The sequence below is a fragment of the Homalodisca vitripennis genome, chromosome 4, assembly GCF_021130785.1.
Source record: "Homalodisca vitripennis isolate AUS2020 chromosome 4, UT_GWSS_2.1, whole genome shotgun sequence".
NCBI classification, from domain to species: Eukaryota; Metazoa; Arthropoda; class Insecta; order Hemiptera; family Cicadellidae; genus Homalodisca; species Homalodisca vitripennis.
The window spans coordinates 164,477,826-164,497,470 of NC_060210.1; the positions used below are offsets into that span (position 1 = coordinate 164,477,826).

Genomic DNA, 19,645 nt, shown 5'->3' on the forward strand with positions numbered 1-19,645 from the left:
GATGTAAGCGCAATTAGCCGCTCGGGCACGCCCCCGAAGATGCACCCCGTCCCTGTCATCTCTACTATATATACTGGCAGAAGCGTCTTCCCTCACCACTCACCACTGACCGCTCACATCTCATCACTGGACATGGCTCACCAGGTACTACTCTTAGTCACTAAAAATGTGCTAACAGTTTTTCTTTTTAGTATATAAACGAGTTAGCAAAGTAGTAAAAAAACATGTGTTACCAAACCTTTTTACATATTGGCTTTGAATGGATAAGTAGTTTTTTTTATTTTTAAATTTAAAGTAATGTTTTATACTCACAAGATTCGCAAAAGGTCGTCTTTTCCACGCATAAACATATTTAATATGAGACAGTTGGATCTGATTTTTTATTAATAACAATTGAAAATTCTAGGTCGTTTATTTTATTAATTTTTTTCATTTTATTCTCTTTCGGATCTCTTTCATAATCCTTGACCATAGGGTTTTGAAGTATACAAGCACAGTGAACCAGAGAAACAAGTTCTAATCGCTGCCATTCATTTATAGGAGCCAGAGTTAGCTTTCATTTTTACATTTCCATTTATTGCTTTTGGTACGCAATTTGTTATTACCTTGCCATCAGATTTGATATTATAACACAATATTATGTTTTTAATTTCTTTGACGGTAAATACGAATAATAGGCCTATTATTAACATTAACTGTTAATTTACTTTTAGAAATGTTTCATATTTATTAATTATTTTCAGAAATTTGGCTATACCCTGTTAAATTTAAATAGACAGTTAACGACATAAAAACTATTCAGTTAAATAGATTGTTACAATTAAATTATTAATATAAATGAGAAATCCAAGGATATAATTATATAAATTGTATGAAAGTATCAAGACTACGGGTATACAATAAACTAACTCAGTCAACACACATATCTAACAAGTCTAAAGTAATATTTATACTATAATTCGGTACCTCCTATTGTTTTATCAGTTGTCAAAACAAATTTGATTTTTATAAATTTATATTAAGCTTTAATTTTAAGTTTAGAAGCTTATTGTTCAGCTTTTATATTTCATTCAATTATCCTGAAATCAATAGTATAGTAATATGGAATTTTAATCTACAGTATTAAAATGGTCATAATTGAAGAGTTGTTTTCAAAGCAGCTTAAGTCCAATTTAGAGAAAACTGTGATGTTAGCAATAATATAGCTATAACTTTCGTGTTACATTGGTTAATAATTTTAGTAAATATAAAACAGCTGTTTAAATTAATGTTTGTTTTTAAATAATCAAAGAAATTTTTCATTTAAGAACATTTTTTTTATTTGTGATGTTATCTCACATGTACATTCGCATATTGTTTATATGATTCCATTTTAAGTTACATACAACATTTCTATATTGATTTAGGACGGTTTATAAATTTAGCTATTTTTAGAATAGTGTAAGTAGTTTGAAATTGAGTAAAGCTTGAAATATACTGCGTGGAAAATAACACATTAAAGTGTATTAAAAGAATTCAAGATATTTAAATGAAATATATATATATATATATATATATATATATATATATATATATATATATGTGTGTGTGTGTGTGGTTCTTGAATTTATTTTACTTCTATATATCAAATTATTTTCTTGGTCTTCTACCTTGTAACAATTCTCTCAAAGTTATCGCACATTGTTAGCACTTGTAAAAGTATGCTCATATCGTTGGATATATTTAAATACTATAGATCGTCAGTACTTTACGATTTTACTGATAACACAATTCGTACTTGCAGGTTTTGATACTTGTGTCACTGGCCGTGGCGGCAGTGAACGCTGGGAACCTCGCAGCCCCCGGAGTTGCTCCCTACACCGCCCCCGTGGCACCATACGCCGGTTCTTATGCTGGCCGTGTCCCTCCCTACGTAGCACCCGGAACTTACGGTGGATACGGAGGTTACGGTAAAGGGTATGCTCCTGGAGCTTATGGTGGAGCCTACGGAGGGGCTTATGCTCCTGGTGCCTACGGAGGAGCTTATGCTCCTGGAGCCTACGGTGGAGCTTATGCTGCTGGTGCCTACGGTGGAGCTTATGCCCCGGGGCTTACGCTCCTGGCGAGTACGACCCCAACCCTCAGTACACATTCAGCTACAACGTCGCCGAGCCGCTGACTGGAGACTTCAAGGACCAGGAGGAGACCCGCAACGGAGATGTGGTACAAGGACGCTACAGTCTGTTGGAAGCCGATGGCTCCAGGAGGGTGGTAGAGTACACTGCTGATCCTGTTGGAGGATTTAACGCCGTCGTCAGCAAGGAGGGAGGAGTCGCTGTTCCTCCCGGTGCCGCCCCCGGTGTTACCGCCCCCGTTCCATATGCCCGACCAGGAGTCGCTCCCTACGCTGGTTATGCTGGCCGTGTTGCTCCTTACGGCGCTGCCCCTTACGCTGCTGCCCCTTACGCTGCTGCCCCTTACGCTGCTGCTCCTTACGCTGCTGCACCTTACGCTGGTTCTTACGCTGGCAAAGCTCCATATGTTGCTCCGTTTGCCGGTAAAGCTCCCTACGCTGCACCATACACTGGAACTTACGGTGCTCCTTATGCTGCTCCCTACGCTGCTCCTTACGCCGGAAAAGCTGGATACGGTGCTGCAGCCGCTGCTCCTTACCGTGCCTGGTAGTCAACTAAGTAGTTACCATCGACGACCGCATCTCGACTCATTCTCATTACATTTACCATTTCATAATTTGTACAAAGTGTTCAGTTTTATAATATAACTAGGTGTACAGAGTTAACTGTGTTTCATTATACCTCCATATACGAGCTGGCATCGCCATATACTCGTAGACGCATCAATAAACTAAAATTAATACACATTTGAAGTTAGAACAACACAATATTTCTTCTAGAAAAGCAACTAAAAACAGTAAAAAGTTTGTCGATTAAAAAAAAAGATCTAAACACACAAGGAGTGTGAAAACTGTATTTAAAAACTTGTACAATCACTTTGGTTTACAAAAGTAATGAACTCAAAATTCGGTATTAATATTTCTGTACAAATTAGATTTCTTTTACTTTAATGTTTTTATGGTCTTATTATTTACAATGATCGTTTTTTTTGTCAAATATAATAAAGTAGTTACCTTCCAAATCCACTTGACGTTTTAAAAGAGATGTTTTAACTATGATATCTGCGATTTAGTATGGTTTCTCATAATCCTTCGCACCGCCATATGTATATAAATAAAAAATGTTTTGAGTGTATATAATAAATATATATATAAACACAGTATATGTGTATATATGTGGACACAGTATAATAGTTGAATGCACGTGCTTTGCTACAGGATCAAAGCGTAAACTTGATTCCCTTAGTTTGTTATGTGCCAATTGCATATTGGGTAGGTACTGTAATAAATTAGTCAGTGATTACTTTTTTGGTGTGAAATCATGTACACGACACATAGGAAAACAGTGTTTGACTTAGAATTGTAGACTTCTAAATTGAAACTCTTGTTTCACAGCCAGTTAATATGGTAGCCTGTATGGTGCAAGGTTTTAACTTGTAGTAATGTGCCATTGCAAAGTGAAGGAGGGGGCTCCGTAGGTACGTTATGAGGGATTCATCTTTCAAACACATATTGTGTGGTAAAATTCCTATCAGGTTAACATTACTGAATCGATAGATTAGAACTTCAAAACCTCAAAGTTTCGGAATAATTACAGTGCGATCCTCCAACTCCTTTAACTTGTCTAAATGTAAGCAAGTGAGAATACTTAATATATTAATAATAATAACATCCTTTATTGTGTAAAAAACAATATAAAAATTGTATCTCAACCGTTCTAAATCTAACCTAACCATTCTCGCTGACAATGACCCACTCAAACACACATGATATCATTGAAACTTCTTTTGTACACTTTACAGGTCCGCCAATACGATTTTGTGAATTTTTGTGCTCTTAATTGTCCCAGCGATTCATCATAAACTCATCAACAGAGTAAGATGCCTTTGACATCAAAATGGTTTTCAACTGAGCTTTTAATTTTTTTCCATTTTGTTGTTTAATACCTTTAGGGAGACTCTCGATTATTCTGACACCAACTTGAGAAAGCAAAGTTTCTGAAAGCATTTGTTCTGTTTTGTCGGACTCGAAAGTTTGTCCCTGCCTCTAGTCTCATGATGGTAAACATCCCCGCCTCGAACCAAAGCGCACTTTGTTTGATCTGGAGTAAAGGATCACCTCGAGAATATAGAGACAGGGCAAAGTCAGTAACCCCAGCTCCCTAAAAGCATCTCTGCATGACTTTCTGGCTCTCAAACACAAAATCACTCTCACGGCTCTTTTTGGAGTCTGGAGATCCGTTCCAACTTGTGTTTTGCACAGCTACCCCAGAGTTTAATTCCATATATTATATGAGGATAGATTAGGCCAAAAAGCCGTCTTCTATTAATTATTACCGTCTAATTATTATCCACTATTATTATTTTAGCACACTTTAAACTTGTACTATCATGTTTGCACGGAAACATAAAACTATGAAATTGAGCCACAAATAGGATAACAGTACAGGTTATAGCTTCATCAGCGTACTCCTCGGGGTACTTTACACTATTTTTGTCTGCAATCACCAGCCAGCAACAGCATCGTCCATAACTGACTTGAAGCTATTTATACCTTGGAGAGTCCTACCCATAGCTTCAAATCTTCCCTTACAGACCTTAGTACACTCGTTCTAGACAATCACCTTACGTTCTGGAAGAACTTGGGCTGAGTTGAATTGTCTGGAAATGTTGCATATTGGAGTTTCAGTAATGTTTAAGTTAAGGGGTAAGTTGAATACCGATTGGGCAGTTCTTCCCCCATCCTTCAACGTGGTTACTATTCAAGATGTTGCGACCACAATGGCTATATTTTCTTTCCTTAGGCATGTGGGCAAAGTATGAACTAAATTTAATATTAGTGGTAAATCTTTAAAAAATAGTTGTTAAAACTAATCAGTTTTTAAGGCTAAGGTACTCATATATACGACTAAAACTAAACTTCTGCCATTAGGCAACAGGAATTCCATTCTGATGGGAGCTTTTGTTCCCATAAAACGGCGCTTGTTTAAGTCGTAGAGGGTAATTAATTTCCACACACTTAAAAAATACATCTCATATTGTTTTACATATTTAAATTTAAAGAGGGGTTTTCCAGAAATTAAGAAATAATATTTTTGCAATGACCATTGCTTCTGCAATTATGATTCTTCATTATTATTATGGAAAGTTTCAGTATGTCAGCTCCGGCTTCAAATCAAGATATGTAACAGACACAACATCAACTTACTTTTTAAAATTTAAGGTGGTGCAATCGATTTTGAGTTTGGAAATTATTTGTTATGAAATTAATATCGCTCCTAAAGATAACTTATCTGTATACAGAAAGAGAAGAAAACATTTGTATCACTATATGTGATAATAAGGCAATTAAAGAATGTAACTTAGGCAACATTGTAATCAGGTTTTAATAAAATGTTTTGAAGGTAAAATGTTTAAATCTTTACAGTATGTACACGAATTACAGCTTAAAGGAGTGAGAACCCTACTTTCTCGAGTATCTTGTTACATTAACTTTGTGTTAATTAAATTTGAATTCATATGAGTGTTTAAATAATAAAATTCTTCTCACCAAGTCACCATAAAATGAAGTACGTATTGGGATAGTTAGGCTACAAGTGTTAATAATATGCCAAATGTTACAAGATGTTATGATTGAACCGAGTTAGTTTACACATTTATTTATTCTGCTATTATCTCGTTGCCATCATGGTTACCCAAAATACCAATGTAAAAATATTCCCTAACGCTCAGCTAACTCCCATGGAGTAACATGCACCACTATCGAAGTCAGTGTTTCCTCAAATTGAAATGAAGCTTCATGCTTAATTCCAAGTCTTTCGGTTCTTTGTTTGCGAAATCGAAATATCTTGCGGACAGACAGGCATAAATGCGAACTTTCCAGCATCTGGAACATTAGGCTTCGCTGACGCTTAACCAATTTATATTAAGAAAAAAAGTCATAACATACTTCAAAATTGTACTGGTTATTGTGTTATTGTTATTGTCTGACATGGAAAAAAGAAAAACCGTTTCTTGAAGCTTTACAATAATTTGGTACCACTGTTTTCCTCTTTAAAGTTCACGTTATTTATATGTTACATTTTTTTATTTTAAGTGTAATAGTTTATATGATAGTTAAAATGGAAAAGGACGTAATTTTTACTTGTTTTTACCGTACTTCTTTTTAAAATTGTTATTATACGTAAAATCCTCTATTCTTGATGGAATTATATTTTTTAATCTGTAAACTATAAAGTGAGTAACCCTGTTAACCATCAATTAAAATTGGAATGCAACCCGATGACGGATTTGATGAACAAAAATGTAATACATAGTAGTGTTTATTGTATTAGTTTTACTGTCAGTTTTGTGATAAATATAAAATTCAAGTTACTTTTAAGAAACATTCATGCTACAACGAATGCTAAAGTTTGCGCCAATATAGAGTTTGATGTTTTAACTCCCTCAACATTGGTTTCGCGTATTGTGGTCAATATGTTAAAAAAAACGTTTTGTTGTGTATTCTGTTATTTATTAGTTTTTAAAAATAATTAATATATTAACTCCATTGACAATTTTATAGTTCAACTTGTATAGTTGGTTCAAATTTAAAATTTCAATAATTTTATTAATTGATGTGTTTTGAAAAATCTGTTTTTATTTGGTGATGGTGTTATTTATTAGTTTTTAAAGTAATGCATAGATTAAGCCTCTTCGGCCGTTTTTACACCTCGACTTTTATGGTTGTTCGATTCTTTGTGCAGTTTGCTGTTTACTATTATTTGACGTCACCAGTTTTTTGTCGTTATTCATAAGCATAAATTTCGTTATACTACTACATATATACATACTAAGTTATGTATACCACTTAGATATTCAAAGGTTGGCAAATTTGTTCTTGTGTTGTGTCAAACATATCTGACAGTAAGGCAATTTTCAATGTATTAATTTTAAATTTTAGATTTGCGATAAACTATAAAATTGTTACTTTTAGGAAACATTCGTGTGACAACGAATGCTGAGATTAGTTTAGGTATTCAATGATACAAATATTCAAAATAAATTGATATGTATATGCTTCTTTTCGTTTTTGGCAAAGAAACATTTAGGAAATGATAACCCATATTATAACTATTCCACATAATTGGTGAATAATGTTAACGAAACATAGTTTGGTGGCGATTTTACGTGTCCAGTATTGCTGATTTAGTTCTGTTTAAATTACTGAGGTATGAAATTTAATAAAACATACAATTCGTTACTTTGTAATAATATTATTATACTTTGTACAATATATTTACATATAATTGACTAATTATTCTTTCCATTTATAAATCCAATTATTTATACAGTTATATTATATTTCATTTAATCACTTGTAATACTTCAAATATCATAGTTAATTAACAATGTGTTTATTGTTTTTTAGCACTATAATTATAATGTTAATAGATTATTAGTCAAATATTTTCTCAACTTCTATAAATTTTAAAATGTCTCTATATCAGAGATATATATTAAATATGAATACTAAATGGGAATTGCCATCGTTTAGGCAACTGGAATAGTCCTATTAATATCTTATAATTCAATTTCTCACTACTTCACTCAAAACAGGAATCAATTTACGATATGTAATGTGGATTGATATAAGGAAGTAACAACAAAGGTAGCATATTCAATAACATGTATTTTATATAGTATATCCGTATTCTACAAAATATGTACATATATTAATCATAACAAATATCACCACGCACGATAAGGAGCGGCAGCTGCGGAATAAGGAGCAGCATAGGGAGCAGCAGCGTAAGGAGCAGCAGCGTAAGGAGCAGCGGCGTAAGGAGCAGCAGCGTAAGGAGCAGCAGCGTAAGGGGCAGCGCCGTAAGGAGCAACACGGCCAGCATAACCAGCGTAGGGAGCGACTCCTGGTCGGGCATATGGAACGGGGGCGGTAACACCGGGGGCGGCACCGGGAGGAACAGCGACTCCTCCCTCCTTGCTGACGACGGCGTTAAATCCTCCAACAGGATCAGCAGTGTACTCTACCACCCTCCTGGAGCCATCGGCTTCCAACAGACTGTAGCGTCCTTGTACCACATCTCCGTTGCGGGTCTCCTCCTGGTCCTTGAAGTCTCCAGTCAGCGGCTCGGCGACGTTGTAGCTGAATGTGTACTGAGGGTTGGGGTCGTACTCGCCAGGAGCGTAAGCCCCAGGGGCATAAGCTCCACCGTAGGCACCAGCAGCATAAGCTCCACCGTAGGCACCAGCAGCATAAGCTCCACCGTAGGCTCCAGGAGCATAAGCTCTACCGTAACCTCTATATCCACCGTAAGCTCCAGCTGCTGTGTAGGGTGCGGCATATGGTGCAACGGGGGCGGCGAGTTTCCCGGCATTCACTGCCGCCAAGACCAGACAGAGAACTATGAGCACCTAAAAACATCAGTTCATATTTTGTTACGGTATTTGTTACTAATGTCAGATCAAAATAATATTTGCACTACCTGATTATGTATTGAAAACTTAACTGTGTGTTTTAATTATCTTTCTATAACGTTTATTTTCCATAATACGCTTTAAATAAAGACACTTTACACCAGAATCTTAAGTTAGCTATTTTAACTGGGCTGAAAATTTCAAATTATAAAGGGTGAAACGGAAAAAATAACTGCACTTCAGGGGAAGTAATGCTTTATTAGATTAGCAAAAACCTTATACAATTTTGTTTATATCCATGGAAAAATTTGAAGCTATAACACAGAACAGTTTAATACATTACTCTTAGCTAGTAACAGATGGTTATTTGGATGGTAGGCTTAGGAGAAATATCACTCCCAAACCGGGATTCGAATCTGGATCACTAGGATGATAGCTGAAACTATAACTACTCAACAACTATTATTACATCTTGGACATCTAATCTGTGTGAAAATGAGTGATGTAATTTAGATAATGTGTTAAAACAAATCGGAAACAAGAGATGGCCAATATTGTTTATGCCAAAATCTTAACAAGTAATTACTGGTAATTGTGTGGAAATAATACAATTAGATACTGAAGAGTAGTTTTGTCATAAACAGCCCGATTCTCATTAGGTAAATTACGAAAACGTATTTACGTTTCTATAAATGTTTGGTATATCATTGTTATCAATACATTAAAATAGTGCATTTTAGTTTGGGCCAATCCACACTATACTACAATACTCCCAATACTACAATACGGGATGGTTTTTGTAGTGGGGAAGCGTCCTAAAGCACTCTCAGCTCTGTTCAGGTTTTGTTAAATGTTATCTTGAGAATTAAAATTTTTAAACTAAATTTATTTTTTATTTAACGTTTAAAAAATTAGATAAAATCTGGATATTGCATTCACTTTTACTCCTTCTCTCACCCCAAACTTTTAATACATAAAAATACAGTGTATTAGTTTTTTTAATATTAATTAGTGCAAGATTTTCTGTTGTTCACGACTTTCATTGTACATACATTTGCAATTCTAAAATTACATACATATTGGATTTTTTTATCAAAAATTGAATGTAAAAATATTATTGGAAAATAAAAATTACTTTGCATCAACATTTTTTAATTTTGATTCATTTGAAAAGTTAACTTTTTTATGATATATCTGTTCATATTTCACTTTGCTAAATACATTTTTTGGTTAGCATAGCACTTTGGTCACTAAAGTCCTAAGTGAATCGAGTTTTAAATTTTGATTTATTGTAACATTACAATTATTATGAAATATCTTTTAATTTTTTCCCCTATTATTAAAAGCTTTATTGTGCTAATATGTTTATTTTGTCATTTGTCTTGAATTAGTCCATGTCGTCATTACATAAACAAGACGTGATACAAAATATATAAGACTTGCATTGCATATTTAATGTAAGTAATTAAAAATGTGAGAATAATATCGCAGATAATACAAAGTAAAATGATTCAAAAGTATGAATTAATTGTAGTGTTGTTTTACTATTCAAACACTGTTAAGCCATTGAAATTATTTGACTACATAAATTTACTCATAAATATAAGTTTCTCATTAGTTATTCCAACTGCCATTTCGGAGTTTTAAGGGCGTATTCGTGCAATTAAACAAAACCTACCCATTGGGAACAAATTTGTCAAGTAGAAATACTTGACAAATTTGTTCCCAATGGGTAGGTTTTTTTTCTGGTCTTTCGAACCGAGTAAAATTCCTGTTAGCAAGTCTTTTAACACGTTGTTACTATTTAAAATTAAGAAAAATGTGTATTCATAAAATTAGTAGTTTATTTATTATGGTCAATAAAGGATTTTTCTGACTAGAAGAAATTTTGTTATTGTTAAATTTTAAAATTTAATCATGCAACGTTTAAAAGACACAGTTTATATTTTAAATTTAGTAGATAAATTCGAATTATATGACAGTATAGATCGCTCAGTTAGTACCTGGTGAGCCATGTCCAGTGATGAGATGTGAGCGGTCAGTGGTGAGTGGTGAGGGAAGACGCTTCTGCCAGTATATATAGTAGAGATGACAGGGACGGGGTGCATCTTCGGGGGCGTGCCCGAGCGGCTAATTGCGCTTACATCACGCTGTGGCTGTTACTGTTACTGACCTTCCAAGGTTTAGGTAATGCGTCTATGGGCAGAGCGATATCGAAGATGTGATCGCGTTGGCACGTCGACTACCAGTAAAACTACAGTATTGTACAGAATCTGTATTGTATATCAACAATGATTCTTCAAGGAAAAGGCAATGGCGGTGATAGGAACCTCCAATAAATGCATTGCCAATGAAAATATCTTAATGAGACATAAGTAAACTATAGTCTTCTCTTATGTAGATACGTATTCATTTATAGTTTATCTTTAGTTATTATTATAGGTTTCTCGTATTAAATACAAATATTTCATACATACTGTAAACCAAACGTTTAAATCAGCATTTCTTTTAGGATAGTTTAACTTTAGAAAATTATGTATCCAAAATTTAGTTTTAAAAGATGTTTATTGTCTTTTTTCCGCTTAGAAAGAAAACATTATTATTTGAATAAACATTTTATCAAAGAAGTTATTTAATTATAAATAACTCTTGTCTAAGTAACTGATTCATACATTTGAGAAGGTACAAAATAATTTAATTCCCAGCTTCCAAACACGTTAAACTAAATTATTTACGCCATTTAGGCTTGTCCAGAGGTTTTGCGGTTAAATTAATCTTAGTCGTTACAACTAACAGTGTGTCAACTCCCTTTACCTATCCACAATGGAGTAATTTTAAATCAACTTTCACTAAACAGCTATTGCCACTTTCAGTTGAAGTGCGCCAAAGAGGTAGAAATGTTTGTTTATATTTACGCTTTATAAATTATATATATATATATATATATATATATATATATATATATATATATATATAAAGTGCTGAATCAGTCTTTTAATGCAGATTTAACAAAAGAAGTTACTATTTAATTTTTACTTCTTACCGAACCTCTGACGAATTATAAAACATCTCTGATTATAAATTGGAAACACTATTTAAACGCTGTTATCAACCCCACCTTAATGAACAAAGCTGTGATTTTGGAATATATGTTGAATGGAATTGGCTGGCTTCCTTGACATTGTGTATGACTTTTTTACTGTACCTTCAGGAAAAAAGGGGTGGCACACTGTTCCCCTTATACCGGAAGGAGAACTCAAGCGACGGAAGTAGATGATTTTTTACTGAAGACGTTTTTTTTTAACAAATATACATACACACACACACATATATTATATATATGTGTATAATATTAAAAAATAAAATCAATTGTAGTACTAAAATTTCGTAGACCAGAAGTAGGCGTTTTATAATTTAAGTTGGATCCCAAACTCAGATATTTATTTTTTGTAGATGTCCCAAACTCAACTAGAATCGTAAATAAACTAGACCGCGAATTAATTTAAACAGCTGAAACTGACACTTTTTGACTTCAGTAAACTTAAGTAGTACGAAAGTGTATATATTTTTGTGTGTGGACAAAAAGGCATACACTAACTATGACACTTGAAATATCTTAGGCAGGAAGTAAATTAAAAGAACCGAAAGTAGACGCTTTTTGATCGAAGTTCGTTTATATTAGTATATATTTTCTTGATCGGGGCACAAGGCAAACCCAACTATGGCACTAGAAATAGCTTAGACAGAAAGTGAATTTAAACAAACAGAAGTTTGCATTTATTGGCCAAATTAGGTTTCCGAGACATATATTATATACATAGAACCATTCAAAATTGTATTTATCTTTTGAATCTCTTAACCATAGAAACTGAAATAAAATGTATCTATATGTCATGTTTTTCAGTTTCACCTACTTCTTATTGCTCATCCTTGAGTGCACTATAAAATTTGTTACTTTTTCTCTTGTGCACCAAAAGTTCAGCCACAGCTGCTCTTTTGGCTACGTCATTGAGATGTGGAGACTTGATCTTGTTATTCAATTACTCACATTTGCAACAAACATCAACCTGAGGCCTGCCAAACCAGTAGTTGAAATGATTTCGAAACACTCTCCAGTAAGTTACGTGGCTTACTTTTAAATACGAATATTTTTCAAGAAACATTTTCCACATTTTTTTCAAAGACAGGTCTGCACTAAGGTAATAACTTCTTTTCCCACTATAATGGGACTGTTTCAAAGGGAATGATTTTATATGCTCATGAATTGCATAGTAAATCTCAGGTGACAATGTGTTGCTGATTTTTTTGGCCCCTTTTATCTTCTGGGGTGCGTCCCAAAAGCTTCAGCTGACGAATTCTTCTAACTCTCTTTTCACTTATTGAAAATAAAGAAAGGAAGCCTTTGAGACATACCGCGGTTCTTGTTGCTCCAACTAACACATGATACTTAAACGAAGCAACCTTAAACTCCTTGCGAATAACGTCAGCTTTCTTGCTTGGTCGTCTCTCCACAATGCAGTGGAAAAGTGAGGTTATGTGCACAGCTAACTAAATCACAGCTGGCAGATGAAACATTTGTTTTAGAAGGGCGTAAGTCATATGATAATACAGCTGATTAAGGAATGTACAGCTGACTTACGCCCCTTCAAAAGAAATGGAACATGACATACGCCCTTTTAAAAGGAAATGAAATATTCAATAATTATTTCTGCAGCAGTGAATATTGACGCCCTTTTAGAAGAAATTCATGCCCCTTACCAGAGGCAACATGAAAAAAATAAAAGCAAGATCGCCAAAACTATGACTTACGCCCTTTAAAAAACCGATTCATATGTCTACTTATATTTTAAATGTATCGTAGGTATTACATAAGAATATTACATCATAAATGTTTTCCCTAAGTAGGTTACGCCTTTCGAATCTTAGAATTGCGTGTAAAACCACGGCTAGTTAGGAATACGAGTATTTTAGATTATTTTTGACCGAAGTATTCTTTTTAAACCTACTTATTCCAAGCCTAATTTATCAGCCTAAGTTTATTTCAATATTTTTACTCTACATAAATTTTAATTCAATAAAATATTATATCAGTTGGTTGCATATTTTTCTATTACACATTTCTTATCATTGGAAATTATGTAATATGTCTTTTACTAACAATAAATAGGTATGTACTAACTACAATTTGTTACTCTATACACATGGTAGTAATTTTATTAATTGTGTTTCTCTACACATTATATAACTCCTCACATACATTACACAAACATTTGTGTCTACTTGATGAAACTGTACGACAAAAAACATAAGGAAACAAATGTGAACGTTAACATACAATTACAAGTTTTCCATAATAATTTGTTCTCACTACCTAATTTACGTAATAAGCGTTATAATTTTAACTTCATATCATTCAAAAATTAATGGCTATGATTTTGTGGTTTACTTTAGAATTTATTATTAATACGTCATAGCCACGTATTGTCATGTATGTACTTTTTCCGAGAGGAACGCGATCTAAAATTGAATTTTAAATTCATATGTTTTGAAAAATTAGTTATGGCTGAAGATCTTAAAACAGATTTCCTCAATGTAACCGATAACGGTTTTAACAGCGAAAACATTGATCTGTGCAAAATTATAAATTATAAATTGTAAAACTCATAATGGAGACGGTGTTGTTTTTTTAAACATTTTATTTTCACAAATCTTACAATCATAGAAACTTTTTTGTAGTAATCAGGATCAAACTTGAAATAAGCACATCAAAACTAGGCAGCGTAGGAATCTCCAGAAGGAAATAAAATCTTATTTTCTTCTAATTTCGAAGCTTTACTAATGGACCTGAGTAAACAAAACAAAAACAGGGAGTGTCGACGATGGCCGAGCGGTCTAAGTTAGAGCTAGAGATAGCGCAGGTTCAAATCCTGTCTGTGGCCGTTGCACTTTTTATCAGTACAATCAACCTCGTACTGTATCGACTGTCCCCTTTATTCTGTTTGATAAGATCCTCGCACAGGCCAGTGGCCCATGAGGACGGATAGAATAAGGCTTAAAAAAGGATCGGCCTCTCCTTTAAAAAAAAAATACGATCTGATGGGTGATTTTAATGTTGATGTACCAAACAACAATCACCCATCCACTAAGCGTTTAAATGATTTGCTAAAGCCCTTTTGTCTTGAACTGTTAGTGAAAACTCCAACTAGAGTAACTGCTATAACACACAATATCATTATGGTTATTGACAATATCATTACGTATGTCTCAGTGTCCAGGATCAATACAGTAATCCATTATCACTATAGCCAAGAGGATATTATTAGACTTAAAATAGTCAAATAAGAACCAAAATTTATAAAAACAGAAGAAACAGAAGGCCTGGAAATATTGCTCTCATCAACGAAAGAATATTCCTTTCCAAAGAAAAATGGAATTTTTAAAATTCGACACAACCGGCAGAGCAGGAGTTTAAAACTTTTAATGATTTTTTAAAACTTCTATTTCAATATCGGTCTTACTAAAATAGTAAAATTGGTACCAATGGACACAAAATACTTGTATCACGAGATGCATTCTTGTTTCAAGGGGAAAAGTGTGTTTTTTTTTCAGAAATTAATAGAATTACTATCAATAAAGAGTTAACAAAGAGCCTTTATCAGAGTTAACAAAAAAACTTGTAGAACAGTGATCATTGCTACGAAAGCGTATGATGTTTCAAAATAAATGTATTATTCCAAAAATGTTTAAAAACTGTCTGCGACACCATGAATAACAAAAACCGTTGTAATAAACAAATAAAACTCAAAATTGGGGATAGACTTTGTGAGTGATATGTCGGGTGAAGCCAGCAAATTTAATAGATTCTTGCATATGTGGCTGGTGGGCGAGCCTCGTTCATCATTTCCACAAGGAATCCCCAGGCGTATACGAGCTAAACAGCCTCATTGTCGTTGGCTTCCTGTATGTGAGGAAGAGATTAATCAAATAATGTAACAACTTCCAAGCAAAAAGTTCAATGACATCAATATGATGTCCGTGGCGCTCTTATAAAAGTGCACAAACCACATGGTGAAGCCATTGACCAAATTAATCCGTATCTATATTTTCAAATAGAGTCTTTCGCTTTCTCCTAAAAGTTGTATAAGGGCATCCAACTTATAAGAAAGAAAATCCCTATTCCTTAAATAACTATCAGCCTGTCTTTATTGTGACTTTACTGAGCAAAATATAAAAAACTGTATTTTTCAAGAATGTTATTTTTTAACAAACACAACCAGCTTTCAGAGGACCAATTTGATTTCAGAAAGAGAAAATTGACAATAGATGCTATACTGAATCTTGTCAATATAGTTGTAGAGGAGATTAAAAGTCATAATCACACATTAAGTGTGTTTCTTGATCCTTCTAAAGCATTTGACAAAACATTGCTTGACCAATTAAAATCCCACGGTATCCGGAGCATGCCTATTTTATGAATTAGTTCATTTCTAAGCCATAGAACACAAGTTGTTCTAATTTACAATCAAATTTCAAAACTTACTACGCTGCGCTGTGGAATCCTCCACGGATAAGAACTCAGTGAAATCCTTTTCGTGATATATATATATATATATATATATATATATATATATATATGTCAATGACATTGAATTATCACTACTGCATGAAAAGCTTGTGAAGTACGCAGATGATATGACTACCGATTGTGTCTAACATTTCAATAGCCTCAATCTTCAAATAAACTGATCAAAATCAAATGTCCTGAAATTTCCAATGCGTTGAAAGAGGTCCTACCCTTATGGTGGCAGGTACATTAATGGAGGAAATATATTCTTCAAAGCTTCTTGGAATACACCTTGATCCAGGATTGACATGGAATAATCACATTGATCATGTTTCTGCTAAATTATTCTCAGGAGTTTGTCTTAAGATCTTTGGTAAAATATTTTGCTGAGTCGGGTACTAAGTAGGGCGAATTATGGCCTAATTTATTCCCACCTTTATGGAATCGTATTGTGGAGAGACTGTGCCTTTATAAGAGTTTTCAAATTACATAAAAAGCAAATCGCAATATCCTTTTGAATTTCAGAGAGTCGTGCAGGTCAGTGTTCAAAAGTTCCAACTGCTCAACTTTGCCCTGTCTCTACATCTTAGTAACAACCTTATTTTGTTTGTCCAAATATAAATATGCCTTAACCAGAGGACGATATATCTCGTCCTCATGTATATATGTTATGTGACAAGAGACAGAGATAACTATAGGGATGCACACAGCGGTGGTTTATGAACACTCACCTTCACAGGCAGGTGTTGATTTTATAAACAGTTTGCCAAACTCAGTAAAAATAGTCTCAACACCCGAGGTGTTAAAATCTCGTTTCATACTCTGCCTGGCGTCTATCGCTTGAGGAAACTGACTTTCCGCCGGATGAATGGGGTGTGAATGTTTGAATGTTGTAAGTTTGAATGTGGCCTTGATGTAGGATGATGTAAAGATTTTAAATTTAATAAATTAACTTTGCTATAAACTGTATATTGTTGAGTGCAAATGATTATACGATTTGATATGATTCATTACTGGTTATTATAACATTTCATTTCAGGCATGCTTGTAGGTATTAGAGGCAATAGACAACGTGTTTATTATTTTCTTGGTATCACAACTAAGATTTTAATTGATTATTACCTTTATCTTTTTTAAACTTCTGTAGTGTTCAAATGACTTTCAAGCAGACTTTTTCTATACCCTAATTATAAAACCCCGTTTTTAACGAAATTTAAAATAATAAATATACTGAATAGAAAGTGGCATTGTTAGTTAATCGTATTAGTCCTATAAATATCTTATGATTCAATTCCTCACTTCGTGTCTTAAAACAGGAATCAATTTGATATAAAACATGGACTGATATAAGTATTAACAACAAAATATGTAGCATATCCAATAACATTTATTTTACATAGTATATATGTGTTCTACAAAATATGTACATACACACATTATAACAAATATCACCACGCACGATAAGGAGCGGCAGCTGCGGAATAAGGAGCAGCGTAAGGAGCAGCAGCGTAAGGGGCAGCAGCGTAAGGAGCAGCAGCGTAAGGAGCAGCAGCGTAAGGGGCAGTGCCGTAAGGAGCAACACGGCCAGCATATCCAGCGTAGGGAGCGACTCCTGGCCGGGCATATGGAACGGGGGCGGTAACACCGGGGGCGGCACCGGGAGGAACAGCGACTCCTCCCTCCTTGCTGACGACGGCGTTAAATCCTCCAACAGGATCAGCAGTGTACTCTACCACCCTCCTGGAGCCATCGGCTTCCAACAGACTGTAGCGTCCTTGTACCACATCTCCGTTGCGGGTCTCCTCCTGGTCCTTGAAGTCTCCAGTCAGCGGCTCGGCGACGTTGTAGCTGAATGTGTACTGAGGGTTGGGGTCGTACTCGCCAGGAGCATAAGCCCCAGGGGCATAAGCTCCACCGTAGGCACCAGCAGCATAAGCTCCACCGTAGGCTCCAGGAGTATAACCTCTACCGTAACCTCTATATCCACCGTAAGCTCCAGCTGCTGTGTAGGGTGCGGCATATGGTGCAACGGGGGCGGCGAGTTTCCCGGCATTCACTGCCGCCAAGACCAGACAGAGAACTATGAGCACCTAAAACACCAGTTCATATTTTGTTATGTTATTCGTTACTAATTTCTGTCGGAACAACATATTTACTATTGTTTACTATTATTTTCTGTACATTTATCAGACAAAAATTAAATCACAGAGAATAACAAAATATTAACCAACAAATTATCAATGATGTTATTTGTATTTACAAGTGCTGCGCATTAAAATTCGAAGAATGTACAGGATAAACCTATTTGGACAATGTATTATATAGAATGATGTGTATTGTATATTGTATATTAATCTTTTGCTGTGTTTTTTAATTTATTCATTTATTATTGGAATACTTTTGTTTATTACTGTATAATTTTTTGATTTAAAACAAAATATTGTAATGTAATGATCATAAGATTTCTTAACTGTTTCGGTAGAAGATCATGTCAACTACTTATTCTAATGTTTTACTTATTGTAGAATCTTATACTATGTTCTTTAAATAATAAATATAAGCTTTTACATCTTATAAATTAGTGATAAAAGTAACTAAAGACACTATTGTAAAAAGTTAAGACTAAAAAACAACAGCGAACTGTAGGTTTTTAAACGAAGAATATATTTTATGGTGTATTCTATGATTTAAGTCTGTTTATTTTGACATTTGCTCTCAATTAGTCCATGTTATAATGAAATAAACAAGGCATGGAAAGATATACAAGACGTGAATATTTGAGGCAGGTGATTAATAAAGCAACGTGCGACTGGTATCGCTGATAATAAACTCAAAATGGTATCCAAAGGTGTATACTATTTTTGGTGTTGTTGTAATAACGTTGTTAAACCGTTGAAATTATTTGATTACATAAATTCAGTCACAAATGTTGGTCACTCATATGTGCATGTGCATTCACTTACTGCAACTGCAGCCTTCGGGCCCTTAAGTATCTATTCCTGCAATTAAACAAACCCAAGCAAGGGTTTTTAACACGTTGTTACTATTTAAAGCTTGAAATAATTTATATTAATAATTGAATAGTTTATTGGTTTTTACTAGAGCAACTATGGTTATTGATATTGCATTTTTTTAATAAATGCAACATAAAAAAGCACAATTTTTACGAGTTTATGTGCTAATCAGTGAATTAATCCAAAATTCCAAAATATTTATTTTTAGTTCCCTTATTATATGTTAACACTATTTGAAAGTATAGTTCGCTCAGTATAGTACCTGGTGAGCCATGTCCAGTGATGAGATGTGAGCGGTCAGTGGTGAGTGGTGAGGGAAGACGCTTCTGCCAGTATATATAGTAGAGATGACAGGGACGGGGTGCATCTTCGGGGGCGTGCCCGAGCGGCTAATTGCGCTTACATCACGCTGTGGCTGTTACTGTTACTGACCTTCCAAGGTTTAGGTAATGCGTCTATGGGCAGAGCGATATCGAAGATGTGATCGTGTTGGCACGTCGACTACAGTATTATACAGAATCTGTATTTTATATCATCA

General features: G+C 34.4%; 3 protein-coding genes across 6 annotated transcripts in view; 2 read left to right on the forward strand and 1 right to left on the reverse strand.

Annotated features, from left to right (window-relative positions):
* Nucleotides 1-19,645, forward strand: part of LOC124360510 (neurobeachin-like protein 1) — a 545,778-nt gene that overhangs the window by 445,145 nt on the left and 80,988 nt on the right. The gene's annotated exons all lie outside the window — the stretch shown is intronic.
* LOC124361274 (5'-3' exoribonuclease 2-like) lies at nt 40-2,779 on the forward strand. Its single transcript, XM_046815322.1, has 3 exons — nt 40-144; nt 1,784-1,912; nt 1,954-2,779. The coding sequence occupies exons 1-3, from the start codon at nt 40-42 to the stop codon at nt 2,662-2,664; spliced, it is 945 nt and encodes a 314-aa protein (XP_046671278.1). The 3' UTR covers nt 2,665-2,779.
* On the reverse strand, nt 7,764-19,489 carry LOC124360512 (cuticle protein 21-like). Of its 2 annotated transcripts, XM_046814203.1 has the most exons (3): nt 19,370-19,489; nt 18,033-18,183; nt 7,764-8,402 (listed from the first exon to the last, which is right to left on the reverse strand). In XM_046814203.1, exons 1-3 carry the CDS (start codon nt 19,472-19,474, stop codon nt 7,843-7,845), a joined length of 816 nt encoding a protein of 271 aa, XP_046670159.1. In that variant the 5' UTR covers nt 19,475-19,489; the 3' UTR covers nt 7,764-7,842. The 2 variants fall into 2 exon arrangements, with proteins under 2 accessions (XP_046670159.1, XP_046670160.1); XM_046814204.1 differs by lacking the exons at nt 18,033-18,183; nt 19,370-19,489 and adding an exon at nt 10,533-10,652 and having other exon boundaries at nt 7,764-8,526.